The 14,002-nt window shown below is 43.1% G+C and overlaps 1 protein-coding gene across 4 annotated transcripts in view; it reads right to left on the minus strand.

Annotated features, from left to right (window-relative positions):
* Rcor3 (REST corepressor 3) overlaps nucleotides 1–14,002 on the minus strand; it is a 38,774-nt gene that overhangs the window by 9,961 nt on the left and 14,811 nt on the right. For all 4 annotated transcript variants that reach the window (XM_034512975.2, XM_034512977.2, XM_034512976.2 and 1 more), the window contains 2 exons: nucleotides 10,499–10,717; nucleotides 8,259–8,336 (listed from right to left, as the gene is read on the minus strand). In XM_034512975.2, coding sequence (XP_034368866.1) covers nucleotides 8,259–8,336; nucleotides 10,499–10,717 — 297 coding nt within the window. The remainder of the gene's footprint in view (nucleotides 1–8,258; nucleotides 8,337–10,498; nucleotides 10,718–14,002) is intronic.

Here is a 14,002-nt window from a genome sequence, read left to right on the forward strand (position 1 = left end):
GAAAGGTAATGAAGAAAACCACACCCACAGGAGAGGCTGCACAACACTGCTATTTCCCGATTACAGTTCCTACTTCACACCACAGATACTGGTTTTAGCCCAATCTTAACATTTCAGAGATTGTTTTCTTTAGAGAGGGTCTGTGACTCTAATATTTCTTCACTTCACATTAAGTAAAACCATGACTTCTCCTAAAATAGTTGTTCAAATTAGACTAAAATGGAGGGTAAACCCAAGTTCTAAAGCACATCTTTAATTTCTGAAGCAGAAAATGAACCATTAATAAGACTTTTTTTTTTTTTTTTAAATCCCAGGACTTCCTAATGTTTCTTCGAAAATCACTCTTTAAAATCCTACAGCATCAACAACATAATGAGATTTCAGTACTTTAAACCAACGACAAATAAATCAAGACATACCAGCTCATAGATCACAGGAGACACTGCCCGGGAAAGTAAGCTGGCACAGTGCCTGGCCTCCTGGGGAGGGGCAGGCAGTGTACTCTGAGAAGGGACATCAGCTCTCACCTCTGGGTAACACCACTGAAGAGAGGCTCACACCTCCTTATAAACAAGTATTCAAGGAAGAGGCAACCTCAACCTCAAAGTCAGAAGCACAGTTTTGAAAGGACGAAAAGAAAAAGCTTTAAAGATCTACAGCAAGGGAAAAAATCGGAAATAGAAATGACTGAATTCCAGGAGACAAGAGGGACAACTGGCAGCAGCAGTGAGCAGAGAACAAGGTGCAGAGACACAGGCCACAGGGAGGCTGAGGACAGGCTCAGGCAGACCAGACGCAGTAAGAGTTCACCAGCTCAGCCTGGAGCTGTAAGGCCGCACATCCAGCTACTTGGAAGGCCAAGGCAGGAGGATCTCAAGTTCCAGACCAATGCTCCAGAACGGCTTAGACAACTCAGTGGAATGCTCTCTCAAAATGAGATACACAAAGAGGGCCGGGGACACAGGTCAGAGCATGTGGAAATTTAAATTCCCAGTACCCTCTCCTCAGTGAAAAGAAATCAATAAACTCAAGTCCATTCCCAGAAAGACAGCAGCATGGAGGAAGGGCAGACACTGAGCTGATGAACAAAGGAGCTCACTGGATTCCTGGAGATACGTACTGGAACCATTTAAAATGGGCTCAAATATTTCAGAGTAAATAGTGAAGAAATAAAGGGTCTATTGTAACTTAACTGACCTAGAAAGCAGAAACATTATAAACTGGTTTGATCTTTTTATGAAATAAAGTATTTATTACATCACGTATCTGATGTATGACTATGCCATGCACATTTGTGGATACGGGAGGTCTGAGAACAACTCTGTAGAGCTGGTTGTCTCCTCCCACCTTTATGTAAGCTCCAGAGCTCACACTCAGGTCCCCAGGCCTGTGTGAGCTTCTTTACCAGATGAGCCCTCCTGAGGGCCTGCCTCATGCCGAGATCTCTGTGCTCTCACTGCACTCTGCCATTGCTCTTCTGACCACACAACTGAGTGCTAGCCTTTGGCGTTGAGACTCACGTGGTCAGAACACAGGCTTTGCTCTTGAAGGCATCACATGTCATCACATGGGTGTGCTCTTTGAAGGCATCATGTGATCATCACATGGGGCTTGTTCTTTGGAGATTTCAAGGCTTTTCTCAAACCCTTTAACTGTGTATTGCTCAGATCGGTCTTCTCCAAGTGCTTGGCTGTCTTTGTTTCCAACTGTTGCTTTGCAGAGTCAACAACTCTGTAGATGACAGAAGCCATTCTCTTGCACAGACATCATTGGGCTTTTCATCTGTCTAGAATGTCATTTGGTGTGTGCTGTATTTGCGTTTTATTAACTACAGTAATGGACAGGCACAGATAGTGCTCTGATGGTCTGGACAGACAGCACCTGAAGTTACTGGAGAGAGCGAGCACATCCTGGTTGGCGAGCTTCTCCTTGTGTGTTTCCATCCTGGGACTCTCCTACACAAACAGCAACACTCACTTCACAAATCGCTCTGAGTATGAGCTATAACTAAATCTAGAGATAGCACCTAAGTCAACGACAGCTGATTGGTGACTGTTAAATCTGCAAAGCTAAGGCTCAAGGGAAAACAAAAATTAAACAGAAATATGGACACATAAAATTGCATTTTCATCTAAACCTTAGAAATGTTTTCTGAAAGGCACAGTCCATGTGTAGAGACTCCTGAGCTCTGTGTGGGGAGAAGGGCCAAGTTCTCCCAGCAACTGCAGCATTTGAAGGAAAGCCGGAGGGAGTCAATGAGAACAAGGTGGTAAGCTTAAATCAACCCAACAAGAAGAGGTGGGGAGTGGGAGGGAGTGAGGGGAGCGAGAGGATGCGCAGTGGGCATCTTTAACCTGGACAAGACTCTCAGGCCTGGACAGCTGGCAGAAGGCAGTGTGGCTGAGAAGCCACAAGTCGAGAAACGCTCCCGTGGGAGACAGTGAGAGGCAACGTGAGGATGAGTTTCATTTGTGATACACTAAAAAGAAGGCACTAGGACATCCAGGTAGAGCCCAGGTTTCATGTGAACTAAAACACAGGATTTATGTATCCAAACCAGTTTTGAAGGTTTGAAAAGTTTATTTTATAAAACAATGGAGTCATTCATACATTTCTTAAGTGTGAAGTTCTTATACTAGGCTTTATGCTTTTAAAAAAGTGTTATGTGTTTTCTCCTGAATGACTCCTGTGTCCCCACGAAGGTGGTTGTTGACACTGTTCTAACACACAGGGACAGAGCACTAGCTCTTTAGCAGAACTCAAATATGGCTGTTGAATGGATTTGGACCAATGTTGCACTAAGAATGGGTCATACTCAGAAGGGATGTACGGGAGTTGTGTGAAAATTAGAAAATGTCTGAAGAAATGGGACTCAGTTTCCAGGGTGTGAATGTTCCTGAGTGTATACCCAGTAAACAGTAAATGCAGTCAGGAGAAGCTGCAGCGCTCTCTCTCTCTCTCTCTCTCTCTCTCTCTCTCTCTCTCTCTCTCTCGTGTGTGTGTGTGTGTGTGTGTGTGTGTGTGTGTCTACCACACTCGTGCCTGCTGCCCTCCACTTCCTTAACTGGTTGAACAATGTTTATTTTAATGTATCTATGATGTAACTTTAACACAGTGAAGGAGTTAGATTAATGTATCTTTGGGAGAAAAAAGACACATGAGTGTAAGGACTTAGACCATGTCTGTGTACATGTGTGTGTGAAAACTACTGCGGAGCAAACAGAGGAATGAGAGGAGGCACTGCATGTCTCAGCAGTCAAGGAGAAGGAACAGGAGAGGTAACCATCTAAAACAGTTTAGGGAGAGGGCCAGGGAACCTGGCGTCTCAACTTGCAGGGTCTGGTCTTCAAGCAACAGTTACTAGCCTTTACACTGTAGCTGTGGTGGGAAACTGCAGGAAGGAGATGCTGCAGCTGGCTAGGACTAAATACGTCTGACAAAATGGAGACGGGGAAGGAGGGGGAGACTGAAGAGAAATAGAGCAAGGTATTTTAAATATATAGGAGTCCTTTAACTTACTGACTTTAGGTTCTCACAAACCCTAGAAACTTTAATATATAGAAAGGACAACTAGAATATGACTTGTGACCAAAAACTAAACTCTGTAGTCGTCTTAGCAAACGACTTGCTTTAAAAGTAACTGAACAAAATAAAACAGTGACACAATAGAAGGTCTCAGTAAGCAGACTAAACACTGGCTGCTTGCTGGGCATCCTCCCTGCTAGATCAGTTTGTCTTCACTTGCTTCTCCATTTTGTTAGTGGGAAGTTCATGTAAGTTCACAAGAGCTAGAAAAAGTTACCATGTTAAACTTTCTGCTCAAGGCTGGAAACTTGAGTATCCATCTTAAAGGCTGGAAGCAACCACCCAGGATGCAGTTCTAGTGATACCCTCTTCGGAGACTCCTCTTCTCCCTTCCCAGCTCCATGGGTTTCACTGCCTCCACCCACCTCCCAGTCATAAACCACTCACCTCCTCTACCCAGCACACAGTTTCAAGGAGATACATGCATTTCTAACTCTCCATGGATTACCTCTTGTTCCTGTTCCTATGGCTAACCTATTCTAGTCACTTCTCACTATACAACCCTCACATGGCCAGCATTTTAACAGCCAGGACATTTGCCTGTTCTGACGCTGCCAAACAATTTTCCTATCATGGCACCATTTCATCACCTACTCTCTATACTGAGGAGGCTGCAGGGCTTTCCTGGACCTAATGTAAAGTATACTTCTTCCCAGTTTCACAAAAGATCCATATGCCCTGGTCCCTGCCTGACAGTCTCTATAGCATCCTTGGTTATATTTCTCACACCTTGTGTTTGCTCTTCTCTGTATCTAACACCGCCTTTCTAGGCAGACAAAAACCTTGAAAACAGATGTGTTTTATATTTCCACTGAATCTCAGTGTCAGCTCGCCTGCTGGTTGGCTGTAACTTTCCGCATGTACCTCTCTCCATGGCTGTTACTCTCTTCTCTGCTCTGTGAACTTTGTGTCTGTACCAGTCCCATTTCTCCTTGCCCTCACAGAAACTCATTCCCGACCACCCAGCCAAAATGAATAGAGCCCAGCTGCCTTTCTAGAACACTTGTTTCTAAGTCTACACTTCCACGAGTTTATCATATAACATCTAGACTACAAGTGTTTTTTAAGCAGGTGGGGGAAAAGTCACCTTCTCTTTATGTGCTCTCCTACCCCTCCCACTCCCACAATGCCTGAATACTGATTACACAGGACAGGTGATTAATACACAGTTGTGGAAGTGAATGTACCTTCTTCATCAAATGTTACTTAAAACCAAATAAATAGTAAAGCTCCTTGGTTACGATGAGCACCGATTTAGTGATGTAATCACTCCAGAGGTTATTAACATCTTGAACTAGGTGAAGTCTATCGCACGAGTGAAGGATCACCCTTCACTGTCTTTCCTGTGACACAAATAGTATTTTGGAATATATTTCCCTGTCCTGAAAGCAACAGAGTATGATAAACAGACACATACTATGGGGGACTTTCTGGCACTTTATGTACTTCAAGTCACATGAGAGCATTAAATCACCCAAGTGACACCCAGACCCCGGTGAACCCATAGTCAAGGCTAAGATACTGGTGATTTCATTCTGCTCATTGTTATTATTCAAAAGAAATAATGAATGTTTGATAACTCCTATTCCAGTAGCTGGCTAAAACGTGAGAATCTACCAAACAGTGCTATTCTATGACACTTTCTGAAGTCTATGGTAGCATGATGCACACTGACCAACCGGGTGTCAAATCCCGAGCTGCAGAAGATGCTACTATTTACTCCTGGGTGATCCTGACTAAGTCGGCCACCTCCCTGAGCCCCGGTCTCCTCCTGTGAAGCAGCTGTACCTGCTTCAATTGCCTGTCTATAGAGATCAGAGCCCGCACAAAGTAGGACAAGCTGTCTACAGCACTGTCAGATCTTTATGCATGGTGATGAGTCAAACTGCCCTGGAATATTATGAAAACTTCAAGGTTAGAATTTTCTTTCTTTGAAGATTTGGTACTTTTCTGTAAATTTATCTGGGCTTATTTTCTTGTGACAGAAAAATGTTGATTATAAATTATTCAGCCACCGGGCAGTGGTGGCACATGCCTTTAATCCCAGCACTTGGGAGGCAGAGGTAGGTGGATTTCTGAGTTTGAGGCCAGCCTGGTCTACAGAGTGAGTTCCAGGACAGCCAGGGCTACACAGAGAAACCCTATCTCGAAAAACCAAAAAAAAAAAAAAAAAAAAAAAAAAAAAAAAAAAAAAAAAAAATTCAGCCTTTCCCCACCCCCTTGGAAATTTTAATAGAACAGCTCCTAGAAATTTTCTATTTTTTAAATTTTCAAACATGGTTTTGTTGTTGAAATTTATGTGTGTGGGTGTTTTGCCTGCATGTATGTCTGCGTGCCATGCCTAATGCCTGTGGAGGCCAAAAGACAGCATCAGATCCTTTGGAACTGGAGTTATGGATAGTGGTTAGGTACCATGTGGATGCTGGAAATTGAATCCAGGTCCTCTGGAAGAACAGCCAGTGCTCTTAACTGCTGAGCGATCTTTCCAGCCTCTAAATGTTCAAACTTTTAGCATAATAATTCTTCCTAGTTTGTTTTTAATAACACATTTGTTGATTTATTCAGTGTGGGGTGTGCATATGCCATGGTGCACATGCAGAAGTCAGAGGACAATTTTCAACAATCTGTTGTCTCTCAATCACAGGGGTCATGGGGGTCAAGCTGAGGTGGTCAGCACAGACAGCACTGACTGACAGCATGCGCCCTCACTCACTGAGCCATCCCATTACAACGCCATTTCCACCTCACCTGCCAAGTTCTTTTTTTGAGCAGGTTGTGGCTGTCCCTCTGGCTTCTGAGTCCTAAGTGCTGATATTAAAGGGGTGTCCCTATGCCTGGAACCTGCCATGCTTTTAATACCTACAACACTCAATAAAAATTTTAAATTATGAAGCTGTTAGTATTTGAAAATTTTGCTTTATATATATTCAATATATGATTAAATATAAAATTTAAGTGACCAATTCAAATTTTAAAGCTTCCTTTTGCAATAATATAGGAAAATAAAATGTTTTCTAACTCCCTTAGTTCAATATCACTATAATGTATTCAGTTTACTTATGGGACTTGAAATAAGATACTGATCTGTGTAGTCTTAACTGCTTCCCATGACCTAACCTTGATGTGGGGAGCACTGTTTCTGCAGCTTTAATGTGGGGAGCACTGTTTCTGCAGCCTGGATGTGGGGAGCACTGTTTCTGCAGCCTGGATGTGGGGAGCACTGTTTCTGCAGCCTGGATGTGGGGAGCACAGTTTCTGCAGCCTGGATGTGGGGAGCACTGTTTCTGTAGCCTGGATGTGGGGAGCACTGTTTCTGCAGCCTGGATGTGGGGAGCACTGTTTCTGCAGCCTGGATGTGGGGAGCACAGTTTCTGCAGCCTGGATGTGGGGAGCACTGTTTCTGTAGCCTGGATGTGGGGAGCACTGTTTCTGCAGCCTGGATGTGGAGAGCACTGTTTCTGTAGCCTGGATGTGGGGAGCACTGTTTCTGCAGCCTGGATGTGGGGAGCACAGTTTCTGCAGCCTGGATGTGGGGAGCACTGTTTCTGCAGCCTAGATGTGGAGAGCACTGTTTCTGCAGCCTAGATGTGGGGAGCACTGTTTCTGCAGCCCTGATATCTGATATGAGTAGCACTGTTTCTGCGCATTACTCCCATCTCCCTTTTCTCTCTCTCTCTCTCTCTCTCTCTCTCTCTCTCTCTCTCTCTCTCTCTCTCTCTCTTCCAAGACAGGGTTTCTCTGTGTAGCCCTGGCTGTCCTGGAAATCACTCTTTAGACCAGGCTGGCCTTGAACTCAGAAATTCACCTGCCTCTGCCTCCCAAGAGCTGGGATTAAAGGTGTGCGCCACCACTGCCCAGCCCATCTCCCTCATCTCATCTGTAGCTATTAAGTCAGATACAGAAAGCACAGCGAGGCCCCACAGAAACACATGCAACTATTTGATCACTATATTCAGAGACAGGCAAGCCCAGAATATAAATTGTAACTTGGGAGTCTTAAAAAAAAAAAGAAAGAAAGAAAGAAAGAAGGAAGGGAGGGAGGGAGGGAGGGAGGAAGGAAGGAAAGAAGGAAGGAAGGAAAAAAGAAAAGAAGAAAGAAGGATTTTACAGCAGAAACTTTTTATAAAAGGACTTCATTGAATTTTAGGGGCATTTAAGTTTTCCTATAATTACCGTGAACACAGAAACAAAACCCACATAAGGCTAAAGATGGGTAATGTATACCTTTATATATGAGATTTTGTATTTTCAAGTAGAATGTAAGAAAATAAACACACACAGTTAAATCCTCATTGAAGTTTGAGCCAAAAATAAGTGTCTTTAAGATTTTGTTTAAGAAAAACCCCTCGTGATTTATTCTATAGTGTTACCAGTTCACATAGGTAGAAAAGGGCTTTGAAAAAATACTGCTTATGCCCAGATGTGTGCCAGCCCAGATGTGTACCAGCTTCCCAGGAACTATGCACTTTGCCCTCTCTTACTGCTGAGGGCAGGGGAGATGAATTAATTAAATATGGAAACATCAGTCAAGACTTAAAAGATCAATTATATAGATGAAAAAACTAGGGGTGATCAATTATCCACATTGTGAAACCTTGCAAAGGGACCAGCAGACCCCAAGACTGGGCAACCCCAAAGCACAGGAGCTTAATCACATGCATCTCAGATCATACCTCAGGCGGTTTGAACTCTTCAATTCCTCCTTCCATTTTCTGCTTAAGTGCGCTGTTTACTTGCTTAGCATTCTGAACCTTCACAGAAACGACAAAACCTGAGTCAGATCATGCACTCAGAAAATTCTCATGAGCACTACATGAGCCAACAGGGCAGGTATCAAAAGCATCTTAGGTTCTTCAGGAGAACAGACACAACTGTCACATATAAGATGTGCCATTCTATCTCTCTGTCGTCCGATTAGCACATACTCTGACAGATTGATGGGACTCTGAGTAAGAGAATGACACAGATCATTTTCTTTTGTAGGGTGGGGGTGGTGGTGCTGAGTACTGAGCTGGGCTTCACTCCTGGTAGGCAAGCGCTTTACCACCGAGCTACACCTCATCCTGAATTAGACTGTAAACATCATTTAATAGTGCCGATTATAACCAAAGGCAGCTGGCAATAAACAAGATTAAACTCTGTCACTATTTCTCATCACCATAATGTTCTGACCAAATGGCAAATGTTCTTCTAATAATAATGGTAATCACGACTAACATTTGCTAGGTAGAAAACATCATTCTTTTACATTAAAAATAAATCACCCAATTCGTATAACCATTCTGTGTGGTGAATATAACTAGTTCTTTATAACACATATTCTTGCAAGTTATTATATTATATAAAACCTTCAATTAACAAAACCCTACATCTTATGGGGAAAAGGTACCCATTGGGCAGAGCATTCAGCATCTTTAATGGCAAACATGAAAAGACAGGCATCTAACAAAGATGCGAGCATAGTTTTATATACTTAAAGAAATGTATAAATTCTATAATCAAGATGGCACTTGACCTTATAAAGAAACAGTGCTCTCCACTTCAGGGCTGCAGAAACAGTGGAATAAAAACCTCTCCTTAATAGGAATGATGGAGTGGTGGTGGTGCCCACCTGTAATCCCAGCACTCAGAGGCAGAGGCAGGTACATCTGTGAGTTCTAGGCCAGCCTGGTCTACATAGTGAGTTCCAGGATAGCCAGGGCTGTGTAGAATGACACTGTCCAAAACCAAAACAACCAACCAAGCAAAAAACAAAAGAGTAACTCAGATGGCTCAGTGGTTAAGAACACCCGATGCTCTTCCAGAGATCCTGGATTTGATTCCCAGCACCCAGCTCACAACTGTCAGCTCCAGTTCCAGGGAATTTGACAACATCTTCTGATCTCTGTGGGCACCAGTCAAGCACGTGGTACACATACACACATGCAGGAAAAACACTCACACATAGAATAAAATAAAATATTTATTAGCGAGCGTGGGGGGCGGGGGGACTGGGTGGTGCTGGGACATGCCTTTAATTCCAGCACTCAGGAGACAGAGGCAGGGCAGATCTCTCTGAGTTTGAGGTCAGCCCAGTCTACAGAGCAAGTTGCAGATCAGCTAGGGCCATACAGAGAAACCCTGTCTCAAAAACAAAACAAAACAAAACAAAACAAAACACAAAAAAGCAAACCAACAAAAACCAGATGCTAGGGAAGCATGAAGACAGCCATCTGGTCAGTGTAAGATGAGATGCTAGCAGTATAGTCACAGGCCAAATGAATATCCAAGGAGAAAACCACTGCACTACGCCAGTACTCTCTTAAAAACAAAACAAAACAAAACAAAACAAAACAAAAAAAACAATAGCAGAAATTATCAGTTTATTTTCATAAGGCCTTATGGCACAACCTCAAAGTTTACAGAGTAGGGCCTTAGCACTGAAAAGCCATGAGGACATTTTCTTTTAATGACCCATGATGAGGACGACAGCAGTGACGACTCACTGAGGACTCACAATGCGCCCAGCAACCTGCACATGTTACTGCAGACAGCTTTCGACAACTTGAAAAACAGCATGGTTAGTACTCCTTATTCCACAGAAAAGTCCAAGCCTACTGAGCTATACAATTTGTTTAGAATTAATGCTGATGAATAACAATGCTGGGATTTGTATTTATAGGTAGAGGAATTCCATAAGCTATACATGAGAGACTTTAAGGAGTAACACTGGGCTAGAGATGTGGCTCAGGAGCAGAGCACCACATCTGGTGCAATGAGGTCAAGTCTGCACCCCCAAGAAATCTCCCCTCCCCCCCCTGCCCCCAGAATGTAACCTGTAGGACAGAACATCTGCAAACTACAGAGTTTAATCTAAACAAGAACAGATGAACAAATGGACAAAATCATACAAGGCCCGACTTTTATGAAATACCTGACGCTTGAGAGAGATCAGTTCCATGTCCAGTTGCCTCAGGATGGTGTTGGCTGCGTTGGGACTGCAGGAGACAGCCACCACATCCTCCTGAGTTAGGTACATGCCCTTAGGAGGGCGGCACTTGGATCGCTGAGAGTGGTGGCGGTGCTGCAGACTCTGGTACTCTCTCCTCCCCAGGCCTATCTTGCTAGTTTGGACTGGCTGGTCAGAGTTACCCTGAGACAACAAAGGCAGAGGAACAAGGCCTTGGTTTTTACAAATGTATACAGAGTAAACAATCTACTACACAAAGAAAAACACGCTGCACTGCAAAATACTCCTAACCAGATTTATTACATACAAGTCCGAAGAAGACACACGCAATGGGGCTGTATATGGCACAGTGACAAAATGTATTTCTGATTAATTAAATAAAATGTTTAGTTTCTAGGCCCTGAGGACTAAGAATGATGGAAAAATAAGTTACACTATAAATTCTTCCCATTTGCTCATGTAATGAAGACCAGAGCAGCAGCTTTCCTCCAGACTACAAATTTTACATACAAAGGTCTGCAAAAAGAATAACAAAGAAGGCAATTTAGAAATTACATGTGACATGTTAGGTGGCTAGTAAAAAGAGAAAGGTTTTATTTCACTTGGAGTTTCAGAAACTGTATGTCTCTAGGTCATGCAAGATGACCATGACTTGGTGGTGTGGACACTGTCAAATGTGTGTATGTGGCTTACATATAATACAACTCCAACTGCAAGTATTGGGTATCAGTTTACGCCCCAGAAGAGTTAGGAAAGTTGTTCTGAAAACGATGACAATGAGCTAATAAGTACTGTGACACTTAATACACCAACATGAAGACATCAGCGTTACCCTGTGCTTCTGAGAGGAATCCATTAAGACCTGACATACATCTTACTGATACATTTGCACTGTGTTCTTTAGGAAGTGGATTTATAACACTGAGTAGTCAAGCGTAATTTACCTTACTGCTTGAAATTCAAAGTAATTACAGCAAATCTGACGTCCAGAGAGACGCCTCCTAAATTTTTGAACAGTTTTTCAAGCTGGCAGTGAAGTGAGGTCACTCCTCAGTAGCCTGGAAGCACGAGGAAGAATCCAGATGGATGAGCAGCTGTGTGGGAGCTGGCATAGGCCGGAAGCCCCAGGTTTCAGTGGGGGCCATGCAGGGCAGGAGAGTCCAGGGCAGAGTGTTGGAAGGGGCACGCATCACTGTGTAAAGTAGGGAGGTGTAACCCTCTCCTGTGGTGGAGAGGGTTAGAGCAGTCAGGTCTGTAACAACCTTAGCTGAAGAAAAGAAACCTTGAAAAGTCTCCCCTGAGAACTGCCTCAGATGGTTTAACCCCTAAACGTCTGTCTTTGTAGCTTGAAAAGTCCCCTTTAGTGGCTTCAGAGATGGTAGTGCCTATACACACTTAGCAGAAGCAAATTCAGTCGTTGTTTGGAAGAACATATTCCGATCTCAGAGGTCTCATAGACATGTATGAATTTCTAAAGGATATTCCTCAGGAAAAAAGAGGGAAGTCCATATAAAGGAAGGCCTGAGTCAAGAAAGAACTGTGACACAAATAATCAAACAAATATATACAGAAATTAAAAAAAAGAAAACCATTAATTTAGGTTTGAATAAGTTAAAAAAGCAAAACCAAAAACAAACCAAGATGTGACTAAAATTGTGGGTAAAAACACAAATCACAAATCAGTAGGGTTTGGAGTCAAAGCGGATAACAGGGAATCACCAAGAGTGTCAGCACTGGAGTATACCCTAAATATAGAAGGTAGAATCTCCTGAGTGTCAGCACTGGAGTATACCCTAAATATAGAAGGTAGAATCTCCTGCGTACACAGAATAGAATACAGGAGTAACTACTCAAAATAGCAGACCGTAAAATAATGGACTATAAACTTCTTCAAAATAGACCACAAAGGAAAAAACCCTTAGAAAAGGCAAAGAGACAGCAAAAGTGAGTAAAATACAGGGTGGGGGATGGGCTCCATAAGAACAGTTTGTTGTGTGGTGTGGGAACCTGGGTTGTGAACCCCAGACTCCACAAAAAGCCTGGTACAGGAGCACACGTCCATAATCCCAGAACTGAGGGTGCAGACAGACAGGAATCCTCACAGCTGACTAGTCTAGATAGAGCAGCAGGCTCAGGGGAAGAGCCTGTCTAAATACATACATACATACATACATACATACATACATACATACATACATACAAACAAAACAATGGAAACAGGAGGAACCTGACACTGATCCCTGAAGTCCACACAGGGATGCTGGACACAGACAGCCAGGCAGGCATATCTGATCAAGTACTCTGGTTCTAAGAGGACTAAAGTAAGGATATCAGAAGAGTGAAAAGTTAAAGAAACAGGAAGAAAATGATTCCAAAAGTGAGTTGTGGGGTTGAGGAGAAGGCTCAGTGGTTGGCAGTGTGTACTGCTCTCACAGGGGGCCTGACTTCTGTCCCCAGCACCAACACTGCCTGCAATTCCAGCTTCAGAAGATCCCATGCCCTTTTTTGGCCTCCACAGATACTGCATTCATAATACATATTCACACAGAGCCACACGTATACATAAATAAAGCAGATGAAGAATTTAAGACATCTGGATATTGCTGTCACTGGGAAAATATTAAAATCTAAAAATTAGGAAAGTTAGAAAACACCAAGTTGATATAAAGTAGGATTTTAAAACGTCAATGCAGAAACTTCAAAGGATGGTAAGAACCAGACGGGATAGTTTTCTGAGCAGTGACAGTTGCTGAAGAAATCACACACTTCACTACCTAGGTTAGAACAGAGCCCAGCTGGCCTCCTGTCCAGTGCTGTTCTTACTGCTGCAAGCTGCCCCACCTCACCCGCCTTTGCCTGAGGGCACTAGAACACTTTACAGATCCAGAATTCCTCACCTTGTTAAACAGTGTGAGGCCAATTTAGCCTTTTCTTAATGACTGTAAGTGTCCTATGGTCAGCGGGTTGAGCAGCTGAGTACCTGGCTATGGGGGTTCCTCACCTCTCGCCGAGCCAGCCTCAGCCCAGTGTCCACTGCTCTCCATAGACCTGCTACTACTTTCTACTTTGCTATAACATGGGGAAAACACTTCTGGGAAAAATTGGACAAAAACCAGAAACCCTAAAATTTTAACATGTAAAGGTGAGTTTAATTTTCTTTAATAGATTAAAGGTCTATATTGTAATAGAGCTGCCTTATCTGCTGACTGGAAGATATAACCCAAGACTACTATTTAATGGCTGGTAGAGGTTCTAAATATTACAGTACTTTTTAGACTTCAAATCCCCATTGAAATCTGCTTCCTAAACCACCAGTATATAAAAAGCTTGTCTTCTTTTCCCCAGATATTTATTTTTAATGGTTTGTATGTATGTTTGTGTGTATGCATTAAGTGTCGATGTCCACTGAGGCGAGGTCAGACCTCCTGAAGCTGAGTTACAGGCAGTTAGTATAGACTAGACCTCAGT

The sequence above is a fragment of the Arvicanthis niloticus genome, chromosome 10 (genome assembly GCF_011762505.2).
Source record: "Arvicanthis niloticus isolate mArvNil1 chromosome 10, mArvNil1.pat.X, whole genome shotgun sequence".
In the NCBI taxonomy this organism is placed as follows: domain Eukaryota; kingdom Metazoa; phylum Chordata; class Mammalia; order Rodentia; family Muridae; genus Arvicanthis; species Arvicanthis niloticus.